At 40.1% G+C, this 25,926-nt stretch overlaps 1 protein-coding gene across 1 annotated transcript in view; it reads left to right on the top strand.

The window, feature by feature from the left end:
* LOC138082236 (rho GTPase-activating protein 20-like) overlaps positions 1-25,926 on the top strand; it is a 53,268-nt gene that overhangs the window by 17,468 nt on the left and 9,874 nt on the right. Inside the window, 2 exon segments of the mRNA XM_068975531.1 lie at positions 11,356-11,419; positions 13,718-13,912. Coding sequence (XP_068831632.1) covers positions 11,356-11,419; positions 13,718-13,912 — 259 coding nt within the window.

Below are 25,926 nucleotides of genomic sequence, written 5' to 3'. Positions count from 1 at the left end.
CCCCGGTGGCGCTAGTGGAAAGGAACCCACCTGCCACGCTAGTCTGGTTTTAAGATGATAGGCCTTAACAAGGTCAGAAAAAACTACAAAGACCTTTACTTCTGGCCTCCACCACCTTTTCAGACTTACTTCACCTTCTTATACCTCTTGTTTTTGTCTCCACCCAGTAAACTCTTTCCTGTCTCTGAAATGTCATAGATCCGAGTTCTGTCCCTTTGGCGTGAAATTTGAAACACCATCTCGCCAAACAGCCAAACACCTTTTTCTTCCTCTTCTCTCTTTTTCCGTTTCTCATTCTCCCTCTTTGTCTCTCTCCCTCCCCCGCCTCACCAGTTCTCTAATTAATTCCAGATTAACTTAAAAGCTCATTTCTAATGAGTCCTTCAAAGAAGCCTTCCTCGCCTGCCCTCTCCTCAAAGTCAGGTGTCTAGTCTCAGTGGTAATTGCTCATCTCACTCTAAGTTTTCTTTGTAGTACCTGCCAGAGTCTGGCATTAAGACTTACTGGCGAGACTGTTTAATTTCTGTCTCCTCCACCTAAATCTAGAGTTGAGCTAGCATCCCTTTTGCTCCCTCTGCCCAGACCTAACCAAAGGCCTTTCCTTTAGTGCAGGTCTAAACACCGTTGAACAAGTGAAGTGAAAGAGAGACGACTTTAGATGATCATTTGTCCCCTACAACCACGGCAGAAAGCTGTCTCACTGATTTATTCAACAAAATGTTGTGAATTCTTCCCATGTGCCAACGCCTGTGGGAATTAAATGATAAATCAAAAACAGACCCATTCCTTGAAGTCCTTAAGAGTCTGCATGCATCCTCAATCGCTTCAGTCATGTCTGACTTTGTGACCCTACGGACTGTAGCCCGCCAGGCTCCTATAGTCCATGGGATTCTCCAGACAAGAATACTGGAGTGGGTTGCCATGCCCTCCTCCAGGGAATCTTCCCCACCCAGGAATTGAACCCATATCTCCTGTGCCTTCTGCATTGCAGGTGGATTCTTTACCCACTTTGCCACCTTGGAAGCCCCCTTAAGAGAAAGCTGTGGTACATATACACAATGGATTACTACTCAGCCATTAGAAAGAATACATTTGAATCAGTTCTAATGAGGTGAATGAAACCGGAGCCTATTATACAGAGTGAAGTAAGTCAGAATGAAAAACACCAATACAGTATACTAAAACATATATATGGAATTTAGAAAGATGGTAATGATGACCCTATATGCAAGGCAGCAAAAGAGACATAGATGTATGGAACAGTCTTTTGGACTCTGTGGGAGAAGGCAAAGGTGGGATGATTTGAGAGAGTAGCACTGAAACATGTATATTGTCACATGTGAAACAGATCACCAGCCCAGGTTCGATGCATGAGACAGGGTGCTCAGGGCTGGTGCACTGGGATGACCCAGAGGGATGGGATGGGGAGAGAGGTGGGAGGAGGGTTCAGGATGGGGAACACATGTACACTCATGGCTGATTCACGTCAATGTATGGCAAAACCCACTACAATATTGTAAAGTAATTAGCCTCCAATTAAAATAAATAAAAGAAAATTTAAAATTAAAGAAAAAGTCTAGTGGGGAATATAAAATATGTATTCCGATAACTATTATAAGAGCCGACAAGAGAAACCACAAACTGCCGCATGGTCACATTTCAGTTCTCCGCCATTGTCAAAGGAAACAGACCGTCCTCAGACGAGGTTAAGGGCCTCGCTGCCCAGAAGCCATGTGACCCCTGGGTTGGGTGGAGCTGATCCTTCATTACTGTTATACTGGGCTTCTTGACCTCACAGGTACCCAGACTAACTGAGTGGCAGCCTCCTTAACTGTACTATGGTCAATTTTCTACTGGAAAGAGAATACCGTCTTTACATAAAATGCTTTTAGCAGAAGACTGTAGGTTCCATAACACTGAAGAAGACACACTGAAGGCAAATAAGCACATGAAAAGATGCTCAACATCATTAACTATTAGGGAAATGCAAATTAAATCCACAATGAGATGGCACTACACAGCTATCAGAATGCCTCAAAACGACACCACCAAATGCTTATGTGGGCAAACTCAATCACTCATACAGTGCCAGCGAGAATGTGAGATGGTACAGCCACTCTGGAAAACAGTTTGACATTTTCTTTAAAAACAAGATATCACTGCTGTTGTTATTTGCTAAGTTATGTCCAACTCTTCGTGACCTCGTAGACTGTAGACCACCAGGCTCCTCTGTCCTTGGGATTCTCCAGGGAAGAATCGTGGAGTGGGTTGCCTTGTCCTTCTCCAGAGGATCTTGCTCACCCAAGAATCGACCCCTCCTCTCCTGCATTTGCAGACAGATTCTTTACCCCTGAGTCACCAGGGAAGACCTACAACTACCATACAGTCGGGCATTTACACTCCTAGGCCTTTAACCTAGAGAAATGGATACTTTGACACCAAAAAAAGTGTACACAAATGTTTGCTGCAGCTTTATTTGTAATGGCCCCAAACTGAAGACAGCACAGGCGTTCCACAACATGGTTAAACAAACCGTAATACATCATTCTCATGGACTGCTGCTGAGAGTTACAAGGAAATGAACTGTTAATACCTGCAACAGTCTAGATGAATCTCCAACTGTGCTGAGCAAGGAGCAAAACAGGAGCAAATCCCAAAATGTTACATCCTGTGTGATCCCATTGATAGAACGTTCTTGAAATGGCAAAATTAAAGAAAAATTAGTGGCTGTAGGGATTAAAGAGGTGGCAGAAGTGGAGAGGAGTCTGTGTGGCTGTAAAGGACCATCGAGGTGATGGAGATGTGCTGTATCTGGACAGTTTCAATGTTAATATCCTCGTTATATTGTACTATAGTTTAGAGAGAGACTACCATCATGGGAAGCTGGGTAAAAGGTTATAGACTCTGTGTTATTTCTTGAATCTGCAGTTATTTCAAAATAAAAACATTACTTAAAAAGAGGAGAAAGATAGACATAAAGTCAGGGCAACAAATATTGAGGCTTGTCAGTTATGGCATGAGCCTCAGAACGATGACATCATAATGGCCAGTGACCTGGGCTACTACAGAATCCTCTGGCTTCATAGGTTTGTCCACAGTACTCTGCCAAGTGCTGAAGACATACTCAGCTTTCAGTGCCGAGAATTGGAGGAAAAAGGATTTTCACGGCAATCAAAAAGCACTTTGAGCTTTTTGGTTGTCATTCAAGGTTTTACCACATCAGGTAATCCTTTAATATACTATTTTTTTTTTTTTATCATCAAACAAACTGGTGGTCACATGATAAATTTTATTTTGTTTCTTCTAAGACATATGAACTAATTGTTAACTTCAGCATGGGTTTCATGAAAAGCTACGGGTGTTCCTAAGATTCATACTGTGGAACACAAGTGAGCAGCTTTACATCTTCAGGGTGGGCCAGGGTGTAGGGGGACATTTTCTTGGCTTCAAGGCTAGAATTTTCTGTAGATCTATGAAAATATCACTCTATTTATCAAAGAGTCTTTATGTTCAGTTTGATCAGGCAGTTCTGTGAGACCTTAGTCATAGCTCAATCAACTAATAACTAGGCACTGCCAAGTATTTAGAAACTTTTTGGATGTTTCCAGTATTGTTTAGCTGATCTTAGAGAATTTTCCCCAAAATTTGAATATTGATTTAGATATGATTGAAGTCCATTTTCCAGAATCCTCGGTTATCTAAAATTTTAGGCTATCATGAAACCAAGTTGTAATTACTTCTTGGCAAATCTCCATGTCTTGTTATCTATAATAGGCCACACAATACCCTATTTTGTGTGGTTACTGGGTTTTTGCTGTTGTCTGTTTTTGCCTTCCTGCCATCTTCTCTACCTTTGGCCTCTTGGTTCTCCTCTTCCTAACAGTTCATGACCAGCTCCGCTCCTTTCTCTGTCCCCTGCCTCGAAGAGTCCACATGCCCAAGGGCTTTGTCCTTGAACTTGTTGCCTGTCCACATCAACTCCCCAAGTGACCTCATTTCTCTCAGTAACTTTCTATAGCTTGCCAATTCCTGGATTTGAGCTGTGAAGCTCTGTTTGGGAGACTGAGGCTTATTTTCAGAGTTGTGTCAATCTTGACATGTCACATAAACCCCATCGTATATCTGACCAGTGACTCGTTGTTCTGTGGTGTTTGATGTTTCTCAGAAGCCCTTCTGTTGAGGTGGGCAACAAGAGTGAGAATACGGCATCATCCGAGGGAGCTACTGGTGGCCTGCTGATCCACAGCCCCGCAGAACTCGAAAGCGGCTAGAGGAAGCAGAAGCGGTACCTCTCCTTATTTAGTGATTTGTTGCTTGTGTCTAATACCAAGTGTGTACATATTACATGCTTTCCTAATTATTATAAAATGGCACCTTTGCTAACCTTGAAGAAAATATGACAGGCAGGGTCTCTCTTCTCTGTGGCTTACAGACAGATGATAAAAAACAAGGGGAGGGAAGGAGAGATTGACTAGTGCTTGTGATACAAGGTAGATACCATGAGCGTCATGCAGGGGACCGTGAAGAAGATGGGACCATATTAGACAGGGCTTGTCCAGGAGGACCTCTCAAGAAGGCAGCCTCTAAACTAGACCTGTGCATTGAGAAGCAGCCACCATTCCCAGCCAAGGAGGATGAGCCTTCCAGGCTGAGGGAGCAGCAGGCTTGAGGGTGCAGCTGGGCCCCGTTGATGGGGGTAGTTCTGGGAAGGCCAAGGTGACTGGAGCCTAAAGTGAGGGGCATGACATTAGATATAACCCTGTAGTCATGGGTCCAGCCACACAGGGTCCCCACAGGCCACAGTAAGGGGTTAAAATACTATGCTGAAAGGTGTTTCACTAGGATAGTAACCGTATCTGGCATATACTTTTTAGCAAAGCTTTCTGGCTATTGGTAGATGACAGATTTCGGAGTAAGCAAGGGTGGAAGCAGGGAGACTAGTTAGGGAGGCAACAGTCCTGTGAACAGTATCAAGGACTCCACCCTGGGGTTGGCAGTAAAAACAAAAGATTCAGCCACACAGATGTGGAATATATGTTGGAGACAGAACCAGCGGGGTGTACTTTCCTCTCAACCCTCAACATAGATGCAACTAACACCATCGACTTGGTGGCTTAACAAAAGAAATGTATTTTCTTATAGTTCTGGAGGCTGGAAATCCAAGATCAGGTACCAGTATGGTGAGGCTCTAGTGAGAGCTCGCTTCCTGCCTTGCAGATGCCTATCTTCTCATTGTGTGCTCACAAGGCATTTCCTTGGTGCCAATAAGCCCACCAATCCTACTGGATTTGAATCTTACCCTTTATGACTTCTTTAGCCTCCATGACATCCCCCAAAGCTCTATCTCCAAATAGAGTCATATTTGCACTGAGGGCGTCACTGTATTAAGGACTTTAGCAGCCAGTGGGGGGGACACAATTCCCCCACTGCAGGAACTGCAGTACTGAGTACTTGTACTTCACCACAAGTTTTAGAAAAAGACCTAGAAGATCATTCCCACAGTAACATTTAGGTATATTCATGATCATTTTTAATATAAAAAAAATTTTCAGAAGGAAACAACTAAAAAGAAATCACTTCCTGTGATAACAAACGTATTTCTTCCCTGTCATGCTTCATTCTTAGATGGAATATCGTATCCTGCCTTGAATCAATCTGTTCAAATGAATAATCTGAGTATAGCACCTAATTTTGCCACTTAGCCATAAGAAGAGGTAGGGGCACTGAGGTTCCCTATTGCCTCAGCTCACCTTCAGACTTCAGCAGAAAACTCACTCATCTTGAGGCTGATGCTATAGAAATTAACACAAATGGAATAAATAGTTTGCTAACTTCTCCCTATGGATTTGATCAGAATAAGTACATTTTAGTTTCTAGGTAATAAGGGGGATTTACATATTTATTTCTTCACAGAGAAATTATATTTCTCCAATTGTGGGGTGTTAATATTCAGTGAAAATTATTTTGAGATTTTTTGGTCATTTTTTCCCGTATTACAAACATTAGTAACGTCTGTTCTCAAGAATTCTTCAACATCATTTCGATATTCATTAGAATGCTAATAAGCTATCTTTCAAATAAAATTATTACTTTTATTTTTTATAACAGGATCTACTTTATAAATACTAAGATATTAATACTAGTAGAGGCCTATGAAGAATTAACAAACAGGAAGGGACTATACATAGCCAACACCATTTCTAGACATCACTATCCTCACATTTAGTTGTTACAGAATATAGAAACAATAAAAAAATGAATTTACTTAGATCAAAAGATGATTACTATTAACTTATCAGTGAAACAGCAGATACTTACACACTATACCACAACCTCGATTTCCAAGCATCTAAGGGGGGAACAGTCCTGTGTTAGAATAGGGGAAGTCTGCCTAGAATCCCAGAAACTCCACAAACCAAGAAAAAAAAAGAGAGAGGGGAGTAATTTAGCAAGTACTATGTGAGAACACATATTTTCCCATAAAAAGATGAGTGTCTTTACATTGTGGTCTGGATTGTTTCCACTGTTTTGTTTTGTTTTTTGTTTTTTTTTTTCCTGTGATGTTTTTATTTGGAACAATTGTAAACTTACAGAAAAGTTACAAAAATAGTGCAAAGAACACACCGTATGCCATTTACCTAGATTCACCTATTTATGAACCTATTGTTCCATTTGTTCGATCATTTATTTGTCTCCTCTCTCTCTATATATATATATATGTATATATGTATTTATATACATATTTGTGTGTGTGTCTAACTATTTTTCAGGTTCATCCATACACCATGCCTTTTCTCCTTAAATAATTACGTATGTCCTAAGAATAAGGATGGTCTCTCATATAACCATCACACAGCTATGACCTTTAGTAAATTACCATACATGTAATACTTTAATCAACCATTTACTTTTCCATTTTGTTAGCTGATCTCAATAATGCCCCTTTCCATCACAGGATTAAGAGGAAGGTAATGCTAAATGCAGAAGACTTCTGAAAGGTCTTTCATTCTGAGGAATGTCCGGATAGAACTGAGCCAAAAGGGATGATGCTTTGAAAGGATCAGCATATCTCTACCTACCTCATTTTGTTTATGCTACTGAGGGGAAGAAAATCATACCATTAGCTCCAGTTATTTGCATGTAATTTGATTTCTGAAAGTGTAGTGCTGTAGCCTAGACATTTGTGATGAAAACATATTCTGGATGTTTTTTTTTAATCATACTTTGTTCTACTGTAGTTTACAGTAACTCTAGATGACACAAAACAGTATTGGAAGATAGAAAAAGGAAGTCATTTAAGACAGTTATTTCCTGGGCAAGAGCAAAGCCAGGCAAAATCCCAATCTGTTCCTGAGCACCAGATAAATGCAATGCTGTTAAGAGATGGAACTAGAGGGTTCTCCTGCAGCAAAGCACACTTTCATCTCCGCCTACTTTGATTGGTGACAATGGGTTACATTCAGAATTTTTCACCTAGAAATTTTTAAAAATCACCTTTATTTATGTGTAACTTACACAAAATAAACATTTCTGATGTTCTTCATTCCTGAAGATTCAAGTTTCCTTCTAGTACTTCATTTTATCCTGGAGAACTTTCCTTGTACATATCTGGTACCAACAGATTTTCTTACTTTCTTTCACCTGAAATGTCTGTATCTCACCTTCACTCTTAAAGAGTATTTTTGCTGGATATAGAATTTTGTTTGCAAATGTTTTCCTTTCAACACTGTAAAGATGTTTCACTTTTAATCTCTGTGTTTCCTGATGAGTACTCTGTGCTCACTCAAACATCAACCCTCTATATGTGACTTGTCATTTTTCCTCAGCTGCTCTCAAGATTTTCACTTTAGTTTTGGTTTTTAGCTGTGTGGCTATGAAGTGTCAACGCATGGTTTTCTTTTAATCTACCTGTTTGGTATTTTCTGAACCTCTTGAATTTATAAATTTACGTCTTTCACCAAGTTTGAGAAATTTTAGTCATCATTCTCTTATATTAATTTTCTATAAGTTGTCTTCCTATTTTTATGGAGCATTTTTTAATGTGTTGTGTGGTCAAGAGCTATTATAAACACCCTGTTCACTGGCAGAGTTTAGAATGGAACTTACATTTAAAAAATTTTTCAATCTCCTTTCCTAGATTCATTGGTTTTATTTGATTCATTAGATTTCAATCATGAAAATCTTAGTAATCATGACACCTGACAAAAAGAAAGTAATCACTGAATAGTAGTTAAAAAATTTTTTTAATAACCAGTTCTCATTCTAATTTTACTAAAACTGACTATGTAACGACAAAGAAATAAATCCATATTATAAAGGCACAACTCGGGAAGACCAAGATGGTATGTTTTTTAAACTATCTTTCCTCCATTATGGAAGCAGCCTTAAGGTGCTGAGGGTAGCCTATGTACCCTTGTGGAATTCTCTGTCTTGCTAGTTCTTCTTAAGCTGTTATGTTTTGTGTGCCTCAAATCCTTTAACAGAAATATCTGTTTTGCTGAAATGCTTTCTACTAGCTTCATGTTATATAAAGGAATGGAAATAGATTATAATTAGGGGCTTATATTCTATATACAAGCATTTTACTTTGTCATTACCTGAATTATAAGCTTTGCCTTTAGACTATAGATAATAATTTAACAATAGTTATTTACTCACTTGTTTAAAATGTTTAATTTATAGCAGCTTTTCTCGCTTCTTTTTTACGGTCTGTTACTGTAACAGTGACAAATTCAGACACAGTGAGTGATGTTATCAATATGTCACTTTCAAAGCTACGAATAACTGTAAGTTACCTGCAAGTTATTTATAGTTAAAAAACCAACTTTGATTTTTGAGATTTGTGTGTGTGTGTCTGTGTTTGTGTATAATGTATCTGTTATCATAAGACAGCCGATTATTTCAGATAAGTCCATCATATTTTGTAGAATTCGAAGGCAGCCAAACTATATTTAATAACCTATGCGTGTGTTAGTCACTTAGTCATGTCCGACTGTTTGAGAGCCCATGGATTATAGCCCAGCAGGCTGATCTGTCTATGGAATTCTCCAGGCAAGAATACTGAAGTAGGTTGCCATTCCCTTCTTTGAGGATCTTCCCGACCAAGGGATCAAACCTGGGTCTACCATATTGTAGGCAGATTCTTTACTGTCTGAGCCACCAAGAAAGCCCCTTAGTAATCTATAGAGATGTGTTTTTTGTGTATTCCCACTGTAAATTTTGTGTGAACTGAAGTCATAGCATAATGAAATCAGGCTATAATTTTACAGTGTTAATGAAAAATTTTATTTTTATTATATATATACACATAGACAAGAAAATACTTATGATTCTAAATATTTCCTCCTCTATTGGATTATTCTTTTTGTATCTTCTTTCCTGATTCCTCTTGTCCCATCTCCATTCACCCCGATTGCACCTGAGGACTCAATCTCAGTATGAGAAAATCCTAAATGATAAGTTTTTTGTTGTAAATTTGACATAAAGACCACCTGGCAAGAGGCTACATCCCCTTGATGCAGGTCCTAGAATGCAATCGCTAATGCTTCTTGTGAGCTGCTGAAGAAGACAAGTTCTGAATAAGACCATGGGTCTGGGGGCGTTTGTGCACACATCTCTTCCATCTCATTTTGTTTTCAAGTGTCTGCTCTTTTATGTTTTGATAGGACTGTTATGCTTGTTAAAAATTTTTTAGTGAAAGAGATGGCTATGTTTGAGGATGAGGGAAAGAGGAAAGAGGAAAGAGGAGTGGAACATTCAGATGGACAGAACTGAAGAAAGCACTTGTAAAGCATAGATCCTTATATAAAATTTTATATATATATATATATCAATGTGTAAAATGTACATATAAATATAATTATGAAAACATATTTATACATACATGTGAAAATGTCTTGCTATTGTAATATGACATAATTATAATATTTGTATTTGTGTTTCTCAACGGTATAATAAATCCCCTTAAAACCTCAAGGCAGCCAGAATTTGGCATAAGACATCAAGATTTCTGTAAAAATATAATTTAATAATACATTTTAAATAAAATTGAATTCATATGCATCGAGTACAGCACCCCTCTGCACTGATTTCTAATCTATATGATATATATGCCCTGAATGAGAATTAAATCTTAGAAGAAAGTGGCTTTAGGGATAAGGTTGGGGAGACTGATTAATGTTAAAACTCATTTTATTTCATTTTTGTAACTTTCCTTTGCTTAACGTGGTCAATCTCACTAGACAAAAAAATTATATTTCAGTGAATAACTAAGGTTATTTGCCTATATACATATGCCTGATTTAAGGGATTCCATCATAGTTTTTCCAATTTTTATCTTAAAAGATTTTTATCAGCTCTCTCATTTCTATTTGCAATGCAATTTTGAGCCTATTTAGTTACGTGTGTGTGTTTGTGTGTGTGATTGCGTCCATACCTGGGAGTTTGCTTCCTTCATGGCAAGGCCATGATTTTTAATCAGGAGTCAAAGGTAAGCATAGTACCTAGTACCTATCACCAACAACTCTATTTCAAACATTTTTTGCTTTCTCTTCTCCTGGAGGGCTCTTTAATTGAGCAGTCTTTGTAATTTATACTTGTTTCAAATGGAATATTCAGAATTCCTAGGCAGTGATTCTGCTAGAAGAAACTGTTTTCTTCATCTGACTCTTTCTTCAGGTTAGAGTCCTTGTCCCTTCTCTCTCTTGAGTGGTGCTTGCCTACATCACAGCCAGTAGGCTGCCATCTACTCAAGGCCTCCTGGGCATCTGTCTCATTTTGTTAACGGTTGCTGAGCTAATGCTGCCTTTCAAGTTTTACTTTGTTCAGGAATAGTCATGGCACAGTATGTGGCTTTCTGGACAACATGCTTGACTGGGCAGCAAAAGCCAGCATTCTCCAAGGAGTCTCAAAACAGCAGAAAGCAGGATTCTTGAGATTAGACTTCTGTTGCATAGTGAAGAGAGGTTTTTTTTTATTTTTAATTTTTAATTTATAAATTTTATTTATATATTTATTTATCATTTTATTTAAAATTACTATGATTTTTTTATACATGGACCACCCACAAAGTGAGAGGCTGACTGGGACTGCACTGTGGTTCCACAGATCCTCAGCCTTTATCAAAAAGGACAAGACTCTCAGATGGTCCATTGGAGGCTATGAGAAAGGGACAGGGGCTACTGGAATCAGCATTGTTAACTCAAAAATTGTTGCCACTCCCATGGACCAAAAAGCATTTATACTGGCCCAAATTCTCCTTTTGGAAGTATAGAAATGCTAAGGAAATGAGTTCTTCAAGTACCTACTATGTCCTACTACTACTACTGTGACACATAGTTTCTTTTTCTTTCCAAGGGCTCTAAGAAAGATTGCCAGTGGACCAGTTTTGGTGAGAAAAACGCCTCATATCCACTTACTGGTAAGCGTCAGGGAAAACCTAAGATGGAGCTGGTTGGGATCCAAATTGCAACTTTAAAATCTCAAAGTAATGGTTGATCAGTCTTAAGCTTAAATGCCCTTAAACTGAAAATCTCTTGCAGTATTCATTTATACACGTCTTAAATAATTCTAAGCACCTGCTCTATCCCAAGCACAGAGAGCATCTCTTCATGCAGCAGGTAATGGTCTATTTGGGAACAGCAGTGTAAATTTTTCTTCTTTACTTTTTCCACTTGGCAAACAGAGTTGTCTTGAAAACAATTACTTACTTACTCTTTATTTACTCACTTAGGTATGAAAGCAACACCAGCGGGAATTTCTTTTGCTCATACATTATTTTTCATGTTCCAGTCTTGACGTTCTCAGTTCCACTTTCTAACTACTAAGTTGTCTCTATTTTGTGATAATCTTCTAAAATCCAGCCATACCTCTGACCTGAAATACTTTTATTTAATACCTATTCTGTGCCCAAATCTTTTTTCAGCATCATAAAGAAAATGAAATAATCACCCTCAGATGCTTAGATTCTTCACTGACTAAACCACCTGCATGTGCTTTGCTGTTTCTCAAGCTGAGTTCACTAGCACTGCTCTGGAAATTTTTGATAAATAGACTACATCTTTCCTAAAGTAGTTATCATAGCAAGTTAACTACAAATAATAATGCCCATTCTTGGATGAGCAAATCTGGCAGGGTGGTCAGTGAAAAAAGGAGGGACTAAAACAAGGGAAAAGACAAAATCTGTAGTGGAACTTGCAATAGAGTCACTGTGACAATGACTTCTGCTGGAAACCTTAGAGCACTTCTTCTTTTAACTTTTTTCATCTGTTCAACAATCCTGTGAGTCTGTTACTCCATCTGAGAAACATTTTCATGTGGTCTGGAGAATCTAAACAACTACGTTTTTTTTCTGTGATACGTATATTCCCAGTCTTAGAATACATGGAGTCACCAAGTATAAAGCTAAAGACAAAATCACCTCACCCATTTCACGTGTTTTTCTTGTCTTGTTGACATCCTTGTAAAAGTCAGTCAGCAGTAAATTGAATATTTAAACATATTTAGTTTAATACAATGTATTAATTTAAATAAAACCATGTAGATGACAACTTTTAAGCTTAGAACAGCTTCAAACACCATGGCTGGCTCTAAGGACTCCTCAGAGGCTGTCTTTCATGATGCTGCCTCAGCAGTCATTCTGAATGCATTTCTTAACATGTCCTCAGTTCACAATTATGGATTAGCTCCTGGTTATCCTGGTGACTTGGTTGTATTTTATTACTCTCACAGAAGCTTCTTTTGCCTTAAAGGATGGAAGTCGCTGTGATTCTTGTTCTGAATAGAGCACTGACATTGTGTTTATGCCAGATGTAAAGCAAAAGCAAGAACTCCAGTTGCATTTAATAAATCAGAAACAAAAGAAAAGGAGCTTTCATGCAATTCTTTAAAGATGGAATCCACAGGACAGCACAGGGTCTTAGAGAATTCTACGGGAAGGAAGCAATCTATAGCATGAAAGAGCAAAACAAATCACTTGGCAGGCACCTCCCGATGATTTCTGGTGTGGTTTTCCACCATGTAAACACTGTTACTTCTGGGTTTTCTCAGCCGTGCAGGCTTGTCTCTGATCACTGCCTCGTAGGAAACCCCTTAGAGGGAAGCAGCAGTGGGAGGGAAACATTAAGGCAAACCACCCCACTGCACTCTGCCTGCTGAACTGACAATAGGAAATGGAAAATCTGTTAAACTGACATGTGGGGCAGAACACTGATCAGAGCCATTCTTAACATACATAGTCTGATTATTTTAAAAATATTAAGCACCAATGCTTATTAATATATTTACTTTGATCCTTATGAGTCTATGTGTGAGGGTCAGTGTTTCAAAGGAGGAATGTTAAGGCTAGCACTTTGCCTAAGATTTACAGGTGTAGTGTGTCAAGGCAGAAACTAGAAGGCCACAAATATTCTCAGATGGAAACATGATGAAAGTCAATACTGTGCAATTCACTGATGAATATATACCTTCCAAGCCAAGCAAGGTGTCTAGAAACACTTTTCTTGTTATGTCTTAAACTCTCCTGCTTGGGCACCTGCTTTTTGCAGCCCGTCCCCTTGAGAGTGCACATTGTGCTTACTCGGGAGTCACAGCCTTCTCTATCCAGAAGCCCCTGAAGGTCAGCAGTCACACCAGTGTGGCACACTCACTCACGGTAAGGTGGGTTTGATCACACCATCACCATCGGTCTGAATCTATATTTAGATTTTTCTCCATATAGGTCATGAACATCCCTATGGAATTAAAATGAGAGAGGTTCCAGCTACTGGGCTGCTGCAGCAGGGACTGGAGGGCTCCACTTCTACTTCTGCCCTCCAGGAGGACCTCCTGGAGGGGCCCCAAGAGATCCAAGAACAGTTTATCCTGAAACCCAGGCACTCAGCCATGAACCAAGCCAGGAATCAGCGAGGGAAAGGTGAGCCCCTTCCCTTCCTGCAAGTGGCTTCTCTTGGCTCGTCTCTACTCCTGAAAACAAACTCTTGACGTTCAGACAGTTCTCCATGTGGGGCTGGAGGGCAGTATAGACAGGCACCAATTCCACCCAGAATCAGGCCCAGCGAAGCCCCAGAGGTTTGAAATCAAGACCCAATTCACTTCTAGGAAGGCTTTTTTTAATATTAAATTCCTCTAGGTAGACAGCATAGCACTTCCTACATATAATTACGTATTCACACATCTGTGTGGGCTTTGCTGGTGGCCTAGATGGTAAAGCATCTGCCTGCAACGCAGGAGACCTGAGTTCAATCCCTGGGTCAGGAAGATCCCATGGCAAAGGGAATGACTATCAGCCACACCAATATTCTTGACTGGAGAATCCCACTGACAGAGGAGCCTGGCAGCCTACAGTCCATGGGATCATAAAGAGTCGGGCACAACTGAAAAACTTAAAGACACATACATGCATACACACACACACACACACACACACACACACATCTATGTATCTTATTAAAACATGAGCTTCTTACGGCCTGGGAACACATGTTCCCCATCCCAAGGTTTTGTCCAGTATCTTGGGCCCCTCACAGGAGGTGCTTAGATGACTGTGTGGTTTAGATAAAACCCAGAATCTATTCTGGGCTTAGGCTGAAGTGCCCTTGGTCATTCTGGTTAGACTTGAACTCTCTCTCTTTTTTTTTTAACGTTAGTATAGTTATTGAAGAAAATATGTTTCAAAAAAAACAGTAACTAAACCATTTGCTATTTGCTAGCAATATTAATTTTCTCTCAGTGTATTTTGTAATTATGAAAGTCCAAATGCTCCTGCATATACACTATAAGCATAGAAGGTAAATTAGCAAGCACCTTGGTCAAATATCTATTTATAGAAAATCTAATATTTGGTTTTAACTAGTTTAACTTAGAGTCTTGCAATATAATTCAGTTATCAACATTCTTGTTTTTCCTGTCAGTAAACTGAATGTGCTAGTTCTCTCTGGGGAAGACTATTTTACTCAATATTTTCCTATGCTTTTGATTTTCAAGAGAAGAGAAATCTTAAGACACTTGTGTTCAAATGTCTGGTATTGTGCCTACTGAATACTTTACTAATACTAATTAATGTTATCATTAGTAAAATGTTCATTCTGATTACTTATGCTGGTTTAAAGTGACCTATGATAAAAGACATATCAATTAGGTATGTTTTGGATTGACATGTACACACTGCTCTATTTAAATGGATAACCAACAAGGACCTATTCTATACCACAGGGAACTATGCTGAATACTCTGTAAGAACCTAAATAGGAAAAGAATTTGATAAAAAAAAAAAATAGATATATGTATAATTGAATCATTTTGCTGTACACCAGAAGCCACCACAACATTACTAACCAGTTATACTCCAATATAAAATAAAGCATTAAAAAAAAGAAAATAAACTTTTGCAGAAGACAAAAATAGCAATAAAAACTAAACAACATTGTTCAGTTCAGTTCAGCTCAGTCACTCAGTCATGGCCAACTCTTTGCCACCCCATGGACTGCAACACGCCAGGCCTCCCTGTCCATGACCAATGCCCAGAGTTTACTCAAACCTATGTCCATCGAGTCGGTGATGCCATCCAACCACCTCATCCTCTGTCGCCCCTTCTCATCCTGCCTTCAGTGTTTGCCAGGATCAGGGTCTTTTCAAATGAGATAGTTCTTTGCATCATGTGGCCAAAATATTGACGTTGCATCTTCAGCAACAGTCCTTCCAATGAACATTCAGGAATGATTTCCTTTATAATGGACAGGTTGGTTCTCCTTGCTGTCCAAGGGACTCTGAGGAGTCTTCTCCAACAGCACAGTTCAAAAGCATCAATTCTTTGGTGCTCAGCTTTCTTTATCGGAGAAGGCAATGGCAACCCACTCCAGTACTCTCATCTGGGAAATCCCATGGACGGAGGAGCCTGGTGTAGGCTACAGTCCTTGGAGTCGTGAAGAGTTAGACACGACTGAGCAACTTCACTTTCACTTTTCACTTTCATACACTGGAGAAGGAAATGGCAACCCAGTCTAGTATTCTTGCCTGGAGAATCCCAGGGACAGGAGCCTGGTGGGCTACCATCTGTGGGGTCGCACAGAGTTGGACATGACTGACGTGACTTAGCAGCAGCGGCTTTCTTTATAGTCCAACTCTCACATACATTCATGACTACTGGAAACATCATAGCTTTGATTAGACGGACCTTTGTTGGCAAAGTAATGTCTCTGCTTTTCAATATGCTGTCTAGGTTGCTCATAACTTTTCTTTCAAGGAGCAAGCATCTTTTAATTTCATGGCTGCAGTCACCATCTGCAGTGATTTGGGCACCCAAAAACATAAAGTCTGTCACTGTTTCCCCATCTATTTGCCGTGAAGTAATGGAACTAGATGCCATGATCCTAGCTTTTGGAATGTTGAGTTTTAAGCCAACTTTTTTCACTTTCCTCTTTCACTTTCATCAAGAGGCTCTTTAGTTCTTCTTCACTTTCTGCCATAAGGATGGTGTTATCTGCATATCTGAGGTTATTGATATTTCTCCTGGCAATCTTTTTTCTTTTTTAAAAAATTTATTTATTTTAATTGGAGGCTAATTACTTTACAATATTGTATTGGTTTTGCCATACATTGATATGAATCCGCGACAGGTGTACATGTGATCCCCATCCTGAGCCCCCCTCCCACCTCCCTCCCCATCCCATCCCTCTGGGTCATCCTAGTGCACCAGCCCTGAGCACCCTGTCTCATGCATCAGACCTGGACTGGCAATCTGTTTCACATATGATAATATTCATGTTTCAATGTTATTCTCTCAGATCATCCCACCAGCAATCCCACGGTGTGTATGCCCAGCAGTGGGATTGCTGGATCATATGGCAGTTCTATTTCCAGTTTTTTAAGGAATCTCCACACTGTTCTCCATAGTGGCTGTACTAGTTTGCACTTCCACCAACAGTGTAAGAGGGTTCCCTTTTCTCCACACCCTCTCCAGCATTTATTGTTTGTAGGCTTTTTGATATCAGCCATTTTGACCGGTATAAGATGGTACCTTATTGTGGTTTTGATTTGCATTTCTCTGATAATGAGTGATGTGGAGCATCTTTTCATGTGTTTGTTACCCATCTGTATGTCTTCTCTGGAGAAATGTCTGCTTAATTCTTTGGCCCATTTTTTGATTGGGTGGTTTATTTTTCTGGAATTGAGCTGCAGGAGTTGCTTGTCAATTTTTGAGATTAATTCTTTGTCAGCTGCCTCGTTTGCTATTATTTTCTCCTATTCTGAAGGCTGTCTTTTCACCTTGCTTATAGTTTCCTTCATTGTGCAAAAGCTTTTAAGTTTAATTAGTTCCCATTTGTTTATTTTTGCTTTTATTTCCATTACTCTGGGAGGTGGGTCATAGAGGATCCTGCTATGATTTATATCAGAGACTGTTTTGCTTATGATTTCCTCTAGGAGTTTTATAGTTTCTGATCTTACATTTAGATCTTTAATCCATTTTGAGCTTATTTTTGTGTATGGTGTTAGAAAGTTTTCTAGTTTCATTCTTTCATTCATTCATTGGTTGGCCAATTTTCCCAGCACCACCTTTTTAAAGAGATTGTCTTTCCTCCATCGTGTATTTTTTCCTGCTTTGTCAAAGATAAGGTGTCCATAGGTGTGTGGATTTATCTCTGGGCTTTCTATTTTGTTTTATTGATCGATATTTCTGTCTTTGTGCCAGTACCATACTGTCTTGATGACTGTGGCTTTGTAATAGAGCCTGAAGTCAGGCAGGTTGATTCCTTCAGTTCGAGTCTTCTTTCCCAAGAATACTGTGGCTATTCAAGGTTTTTTTGTATTTCCATACAAATTGTGAAATTATTTGTTCTAGTTCTGTGAAAAATACCATTGGTAGCTTGATAGGGAGAATCCCAGGGACGGGGAGCCTGGTGGGCTGCCATCTGTGGGGTCGCACAGAGTCGGACATGACGGAGTAACTTAGCAGCAGCAGCAGCTTGATAGGGATTGCATTGAATCTATAGATTGCTTTGGGTAGTATACTCATTTTCACTATATTGATTCTTCCAATCTATGAACATGATATTTCTCCATCTATTTGTGTCCTCTTAGATTTCTTTCATCAGTGTTTTATAGTTTTCTATATATAGGTCTTTTATTTCTTTGAAAGTGAAAGTGAAGTTTCTCATGTCTGACTCTTTGCAACCACGTGGACTGTAGCCCACCAGGCTTCTCTGTCCATGAGATTCTCTAGGCAAGAATACTGGAGTGGGTTGCTATTTCCTTCTCCAGGGGATCTTCCCAACCCAGGGATCGAACCCAGGTCTCGTGCATTGCAGGCAGATGCTTTAACCTCTGAGCCACCAGGGAAGCAGGTAGATATATTCCTAAGTATTTTATTCTTGTCGTTGCAATGATGAATGGAACTGCTTCCTTAATTTCTCTGTTTTCTCAGTGTTAGTGTATAGGAATGCAAGGGATTTCTGTGTGTTAGTTTTATATCCTGCAACTTTACTATATTCATTGATTAGCTCTAGTAATTTTCTGGTGGAGTCTTTATGGTTTTCTATATAGAGGATCAGGTATTCTGCAAACAGTGAGAGTTACTTCTTCTTTTCCAATCTGGATTCCTTTTCTTTCTTTTTCTGCTCTGATTGCTGTGGCCAAAACTTCCAAAACTATGTTGAATAGTACTGGTGAGAGTGGGCACACTTGCCTTGTTCCTGACTTTAGGGGAAATGCTTTCAATTTTTCACCGTTGAGGATATGTTTACTGTGGGTTTGTCACTATGTTGAGGTATGTTCCTTCTATTCCTGCTTTCTGGAGGGTTTCTATCATAAATGGTTGTTGAATTTTGTCAAAGGCTTTCTCTGCATCTACTGAGATAATCATATGGTTTTTATTTTTCAGTTTGTTAATGTGGTGTATTACATTGATTGATATGTAGATATTGAAGAATCCTGTATCCCTGGGATAAAGCCCATTTGGTCATGATGTATGATCTTTTTAATATGTTGTTGGATTCTGTTTGCTAGAATTTTGTTAAGGGTTTTTGCATCTATGTTCATTGGTGATATTGGCCTGTAGTTTCCTTTTTTTGTGACATCTTTGTCTGGTTTTGGTATTAGGGTGATGGTAGCCTCATAGAATGAATTTGGAAGTTTATCTTCCTCTGCAATTTTCTGGAAAAGTTTGCATAGGATAGGTGTGAGCTCTTCTCTAAATTTTTGGTAGAATTTGGCTGTGAAGCCGTCTGGTCCTGGGCTTTTGTTTGCTGGAAGATTTCTGATTACAGTTTTAATTTCCGTGCTTGTGATGAGTCTGTTAAGATTTTCTATTTCTTCCTGTTCAGTTTTGGAAAGTTATACTTTTCTAAGAATTTGTCCATTTCTTCCAAGTTAGTCGCTGATAGTAGTCTCTTGTGATTCTTTGTATTTCTGTGTTGTCTGTTGGGATTTCTCCATTTTCATTTCAAATTTTGTTGATATGATTCTTCTCCCTTTGTTTCTTGATGAGTCTGGCCAACGGTTTGTCAATTTTATTTATCCTCTCAATGAACCGGCTTTTTGCTCTGTTGATTTTTTTCCTATGGCCCCTTTTGTTTCTTTTGCACTTATTTCTGCCCTAATTTTTAAGATTTCTTTCCTTCTACTAACCCTGGGGTTCTTCATTTCTTCCTTTTCTAGTTGCTTTAGGTGTAGAGTTGGGTTATTTGTTTGACGTTTTTCTTGTTTCTTGAGGTAAGCGTGTATTGCTATGAACCTTCCTCTTAGTACTGCTTTTACACTGTCCCATACATTTTAGGTTGTTGTGTTTTCATTTTCATTCATTTCTATGCATATTTTGATTTCTTCTGTGATTTGTTGGTTATTCAGAAGCGTGTTGTTCAGCCTCCATATGTTAGACTTTTTAATCGTTTTTTTTCCTGTAATTGACATCTAATCTTACTGCATTGTGGTCAGAAAAGATGCTTGGAATGATTTCAATTTTTTTGAATTTACCCAGGCTAGATTTATGGCCCAGGATGTGATCCATCCTGGAGAAGGTTCCGTGTGCACTTGAGAAAAAGGTGAAATTCATTGTTTGGGGCTTGAAATGTCCTATAGATATCAATTAGGTCTAATTGGTCCATTGTGTCATTTAAAGTTTGTGATTCTTTGTTAATTTTCTGTTTAGTTGCTCTATCCATAGGTGTGATTGGGTGTTAAAATCTTCCACTATTATTGTGTTACTGTTAATTTCCCCTTTCATACTTATTATATTTATAATTGTTAAGTCTTCTTGGATTGATCCTTTGATCATTATGTAGTGTCCTTCTTTGTCTCTTTTCACGGCCTTTATTTCAAAGTCTATTTTAACTGATATGAGTATTGCTACTCCTGCTTTCTTTTGGTCTCTGTTTGCATGGAATATCTTTTTCCAGCCCTTCACTTTCAGTCTGTATGTGTCCCTTGTTTTGAGGTGGGTCTCTTGTAGACAGGATATATAGGGGGCTTGTTTTTGTATCCATTCAGTCAGTCTTTGTCTTTTGGTTGGGACATTCAACCCATTTACATTTAAGGTAATTATTGATAAGTATGACCCCGTTGCCATTTACTTTGTTGTTTGGGGTTCGAGTTTATATACCCTTTCTGTGTTTCCTGTCTAGAGAAGATCCTTTAGCATTTGTTGGAGAGCTGGTTTGGTGGTGCTGAATTCTCTCAGCTTTTCTTGTCTGTAAAGATTTTGATTTCTTCTTCATATTTGAATGAGACCCTCGCTGCGTACAGTAATCTGGGTTGTAGGTTTTTCTCTTTCATCACTTTTAGTATGTCTTGCCATTCCTTCTGGCCTCAAGAGTTTCTATTGAAAGATCAGCTGTTATCCTTATGGGAATCCCCTTGTGTGTTATTTGTAGTTTTTCCCTTGCTGCTTTTAATATTTGTTCTTTATGTTTGATCTTCATTAATTTGATTAGTATGTGTCTTGGGGTGTTTTGCCTCGGGTTTATCCTGTTTGGGACTCTCTGGGTTTCTGGGACTTGTGTGAATATTTCCTTCCCCACTGTAGGGAAGTTTTAAACTACTATCTTCTTGAGTATTTTCTCATGGCCTCTCTTTTTGTCTTCTTCTTCTGGGACACCTATGATACAAATGTTGGGGTGTTTCACATTGTCCCAGAGGTCTCTGAGGTTGTCCTCATTTCTTATAATTCTTTATCGTTGTTTCCTCTCTGCTTCGTTTATTTCTACCATTCTGTTTTCTACCTCACTTCTATCTTCTGCCTCTGTTATTCTACTGCTGGTTCCCTCCAGAGTGTTTTTTATCTCATTTATTGCAGTATTCATTATATATTGACTCTTTTTTATTTCTTCTAGGTCCTTGTTACGTTTCCTGCAACTTCTCAATCCTTGTCTCCAGGCTATTTATCTATAATTCCAATTTGTTTTCAAAATTGTGGATCATTTTTACTATCATTACTCTAAATTCTTTTTCAGCTAGACTCCCTGTCTGCTCCTTTTTTGTTTGGTTTGGTGAGCATTAATCATGCTTCTTTACCTGCTGAGTATTTCTCAGCCTTTTCATCTTCTTTAGATTGCTGTGTTGGGTTGGCCTTTCTGTATTTTGGCAGCTTGTGATTCCTCTTTATTGTGGAGGTTCCTCACTGTGGCTGGGGTTGTGTGGGTGGCTTCTCAAGGTTACCTGGTTAGGGAAGCTTGCATCCATGTTCTCTTGGAAGGAGCTGGGTTTCTCTCCAGAGTACAATGAAGTGTCCATTAGTGAGTTTTCAGATGTCTGTGGGTTTGATGTGACTTTGGGCAGCCTGTATATTAAAGCTCAGGGCTATGTTATTGAGTTCCTGCAAAATTTGTGTGGTATGTCTTGCTCTGGAAATGTTGACTCTTGGGTGGTGCTTGGCTTCACTGTATGCAGGCTTTTGGATGAGTTCTTCTATTAATCTTCCCTGGAGTCAGGAGTTCTCTGGTGTTCTCAGGGTTTGGACTTAAGCCTCCTGCCTCTGGTTTTCAGTCTTATTCTTACAGTAGCCTCGAGACTTCTCTATCTGTACAGCACCAATGATAAAACATCTAGGTTAATGATGAAAAGCTTCTCCACAGTGAGGGACACCCAGAGAGGTTCACAGAGTAGACGGAAAAGAGAAGAGGGAGGAGGGAGATAGAGTTGACCAGGAGAAGAAGAGGGGGACTCAAAAGGGGAGAGAGCAAGCTAGCCAGTAGTCAATTCCCTGCGTGCTCTCCACAGTCTGGACCCCTCAGAGAGGTTCATGGAGTTACACAGAGAAGAGAAGAAGGAGGAAGGAGACGGAGGTGACCGGGAGGAGAAAACAGGGATTCAAAAGGAGAGAGACCAGAACCAGCCAGTAATCAGTTCCCTAAGTGTTCTCCACAGCCCGGAACACACAAAGAGATTCACAGAGTTGGGCAGGGAAGAGAAGGGTGAGGTGGAGATAGAGGTGACCTGGTGGAGAAAAAGGAGAGTCAAAAGGGGGAGAGAGCCATCAAGCCAGTAATCACACTCCCACCTAAAAATGGGTAGAGAAGATTGGGTTCCTAAAGGTACAAAATTGATAACAAATACCAAAAAGCACAGATTAAAAGTCTAGAGTAAACGTGACACTCCCCAAAATACAATATTAAAAAAGAAAAGTCACAAAAAATGATAAAAAATATATAAATGTACTTTGATTTACAAATAGGGTCCTTTTTCTGCAAGATAATACTAGGTTATCAAAATGAAAATTAAAGGAGTAACAGAGGACTTAAAAAGTAAAAAAAAAATATATTTTAATGACAATGGTAAAAATATATCTAGGAATGTCTCTGGAGCTGTTGTGGGCAGTGTGGGGTTAGTTCAGTTTCAGACAGTTCCTTGATCCAGCTTACACTTCTCAAGATCTATAGGCCCCTTCCAATGTAGTCAGTGCTAACTACAAGGTTTGAATCTGTTGCACCTGTCATTTCCAGAGCGGTTCCCTCTGTTTATTTTAGCTTCTTCTGTTTGCTGGTCTCTTCAGTGTCTAATTTCCACCCTGACATAGGGGATCGAAGGTGGTCACTCATTTAGGCTAAGTGATTCAGTCGTGCTGTGGGCAGGTTGGAACACTGTAAACAAATCACTGGCGTATGCTCACAAGGTCCCGGCCGCACTGGGTTTGCCCCCGCTCACGGTGTGTGTGCTTTCCCAGTCTACACTGCTCAGGCTCCAGGTTGCTCTGCCTGGAACTGTCTGAGGTGGGCCCTGGGTTGCGTGCACTTCCCAGGTCTAAGCCACTCAGGTTCAGGTTGCTTCTCAGGTACTCCACAAAGGCTCAGACTCAGTTGGACCTGCCTCTTGTGCCCTTCCCCGGTCCGAGCAGCTCAGGCGACCAGGTGCTTGGCGAGCACAGCCACCCCCAGGTGTGGTGTGTCTTATCACCTCCTCCATCCCAGCCGCTCGGTTTCCTGGGTGGCAGCAGGTGTGCCCGTCTCAGGTATGCCATGTCTCTCCTGGGGAGCTGATCCTGGCTGCGACCCTCTCTGCAGATGTCAACCACCCAGAATCCCAAGAAGCCTTGGTAGGCAAATGGGAGCCTGCTTGCAGTTTTGTAGAGGATGCCCCTCTGGGGCTGAGATTGCCCCTTTCTGGCTCTGGCTGCCCCCGCCTGCCTCCCTGTCTCCAGCCAGTGCACAGCCAGCTAGCTCTCCTCTGCTCAGTCCTTTGTTCTGTGAGTGGGCCAGGAAGTGCCTTAGGCTAGGGCTTTTCCCAGGATAGTTCTCTCTCTCTCTTTTTACTTTCTGTCTGGCTATCCCCCAGTTTGGGTCAGATTGCCCTCAGGGCATTCAGGCCAGGTGCCTACAATGCAGCCCAGACCTCCCTGTTCAGCCCCCTGCTTGCTGGTGGCAAATGTGAGTGTCTGGACTACTTCTCTGCTGGAAGTTGCTGTTAGGCACGTAATTGGTGGGGTTTATTTATTCATTTAGCGTTCCTCCCCGTTATGTTGCCCTCTGAGATTCCAAAACTCCCCACTGACCTGCCAGTGAGTCTGTTTCCTGGTGTTTGGAAACTTCTCCTCTTTTAAGACGCCCTTCCTGGGACAGATCTCCGTCCCTACCTCTTTTGTCCCTCTTTTTATATTTTTTCTTCCCTCCTTTCGAAGACAGTGGGCTGCCTTTCTGGGTGCCCGATGTCCTCTGCCAGCATTCAGAAGTTGTTTTGTGGAATTTGCTCAGGCTCAAATGTTCTTCCCATGAAGTTGTGGGGAGAAAGTGATCTTTCCATCCTATTCCCTCCGCCGTCTTAGGACCGCCCCTGAGACTTGAACTCTCGATTCTACCTCCACAGCAAGCTCACTTTCCATTCTGCTTCAGACCCAGCTTGCAAATGGAACGGGACTGAATGTTTATATGTCTGTCTGTTTGTTTTAAAATCTTTCCTCTCGCAATGATCCCTGATACCACTCCAGTGTTGTCCCATGGACATTTCTTTATCTGAATAAAATGTCCTACTAATTTAGGAAGTATTCGGGCCAGAATAGAATTTCTACTGAAAGTATTTGTCTTCTTATAGTTGTTTTCTACACCCACAACATTTCAAAATTTCACTTCTTAACGTTCAAACCCTAATTTGAGCATGCGGAAACACTAACCTAAATCTTGCCAGCACTGCTTAAGAAAGATGAGGTTATAAAGTTAACCTGTTAACAGTCCCTGGCAACCCACTCCAGTATTATTATCCGGGACATCCACGGACAGGAGCCTGACAGGCTATAGTCATGGGGTCGCAAGAACTGGACAGGACTTAACAACTGAGCACCGTACTTTTCCTGGCTATACTATATATTTGTATTGGTCACAGAGCCAACAAGAACTCTAACACCAACCAATGTACATAACGAAAGGTCCATCTAGACCTGATAATAAAAGTACAGGGCTTAATGTCTATTTTGCTTTCCATCTATGCTTATAGACGAGCTGGACATAGACCTTTGTAACAACTGATAGAGCTTTCTTCCTAAGAGTATTCTTATTAAAGCTGAACAATGAATTAATACATTTGGAATATATGAATACCTGTGGGTAGCTTAGAAATAACAGAATCAGGTTAAGAGTAGGGAAACCAGGGTGCATAAAGCAACGCAACCCATATAAACATGTATTTTTTTTAAACATTTGCACATATTATTTAGGAGAATCTCTCCCTGAATTTAAGAATGCATTTGCTTTCTTCATTATCTCCTTTTAAAATGATGGCAGTATGAATGTCAGGGCAGGAGGAACCTAAGGCAAAGTGATGGCATTCCTTCAGGCATGTACACCTTCTGGAGGCTGCAAAATCAAATGGAGAATGGGGGTGGAGTCTGCTTGGGGGGAGGTGACTGATGTCTAGGCGGCCTTAGGCCCTTTGAAGGAGGGAAATTACCTTTATTAAGGCTGCTGTGTGCCATGTCTTGTGATGAGTAGTACATGATGTTAGGTAGTCCAGTGAGGTGTAAGCAGCATCATTTCTGTTAAGTCTGAGCAAAGTGAAGCTCAAAGAGTTTTAGGCAACTTATCCAATTAAGAGGCAGAATAGGAGCCTTCTAGTTCTCTCACCCAGCACCACAAGTGGTTCAGTCCCTTGAAAGGACATGGTGATGCACTCACTCTGTCTCAGAACAGACAAGTGGATGGGCATTTTAAAATATTTGGTTACATTCTCCTGTTGGTTTTTCTACAACTTGGCTCCTCTGTTGACTTCTTTAGCTGGTTACTTAAGCAGGTTATTTAAGGAAATATTAAGCAGGTTTATTGAGCAAATATCAGGGAAACATTCTTAGCTGGGCATGAGAAACTCTGAACTCCATTTTTCATTGCTGATCACTCTTTCTTTGAAAAGCCCTTCATCTGCATTCCTTTGACAGGGGCTGTGGTAGTTAACATTCATCCTTGGGTTAGCTGAGTAAGGTGTTACAGACAAATGGCCAGCTGTAATCCTACAACATAG

Source organism: Capricornis sumatraensis, chromosome 7, assembly GCF_032405125.1.
Source record: "Capricornis sumatraensis isolate serow.1 chromosome 7, serow.2, whole genome shotgun sequence".
Taxonomy (NCBI): domain Eukaryota; kingdom Metazoa; phylum Chordata; class Mammalia; order Artiodactyla; family Bovidae; genus Capricornis; species Capricornis sumatraensis.
Note: the sequence above shows the minus strand (reverse complement) of the source record. Positions and strands in the feature narration are given on the sequence as shown.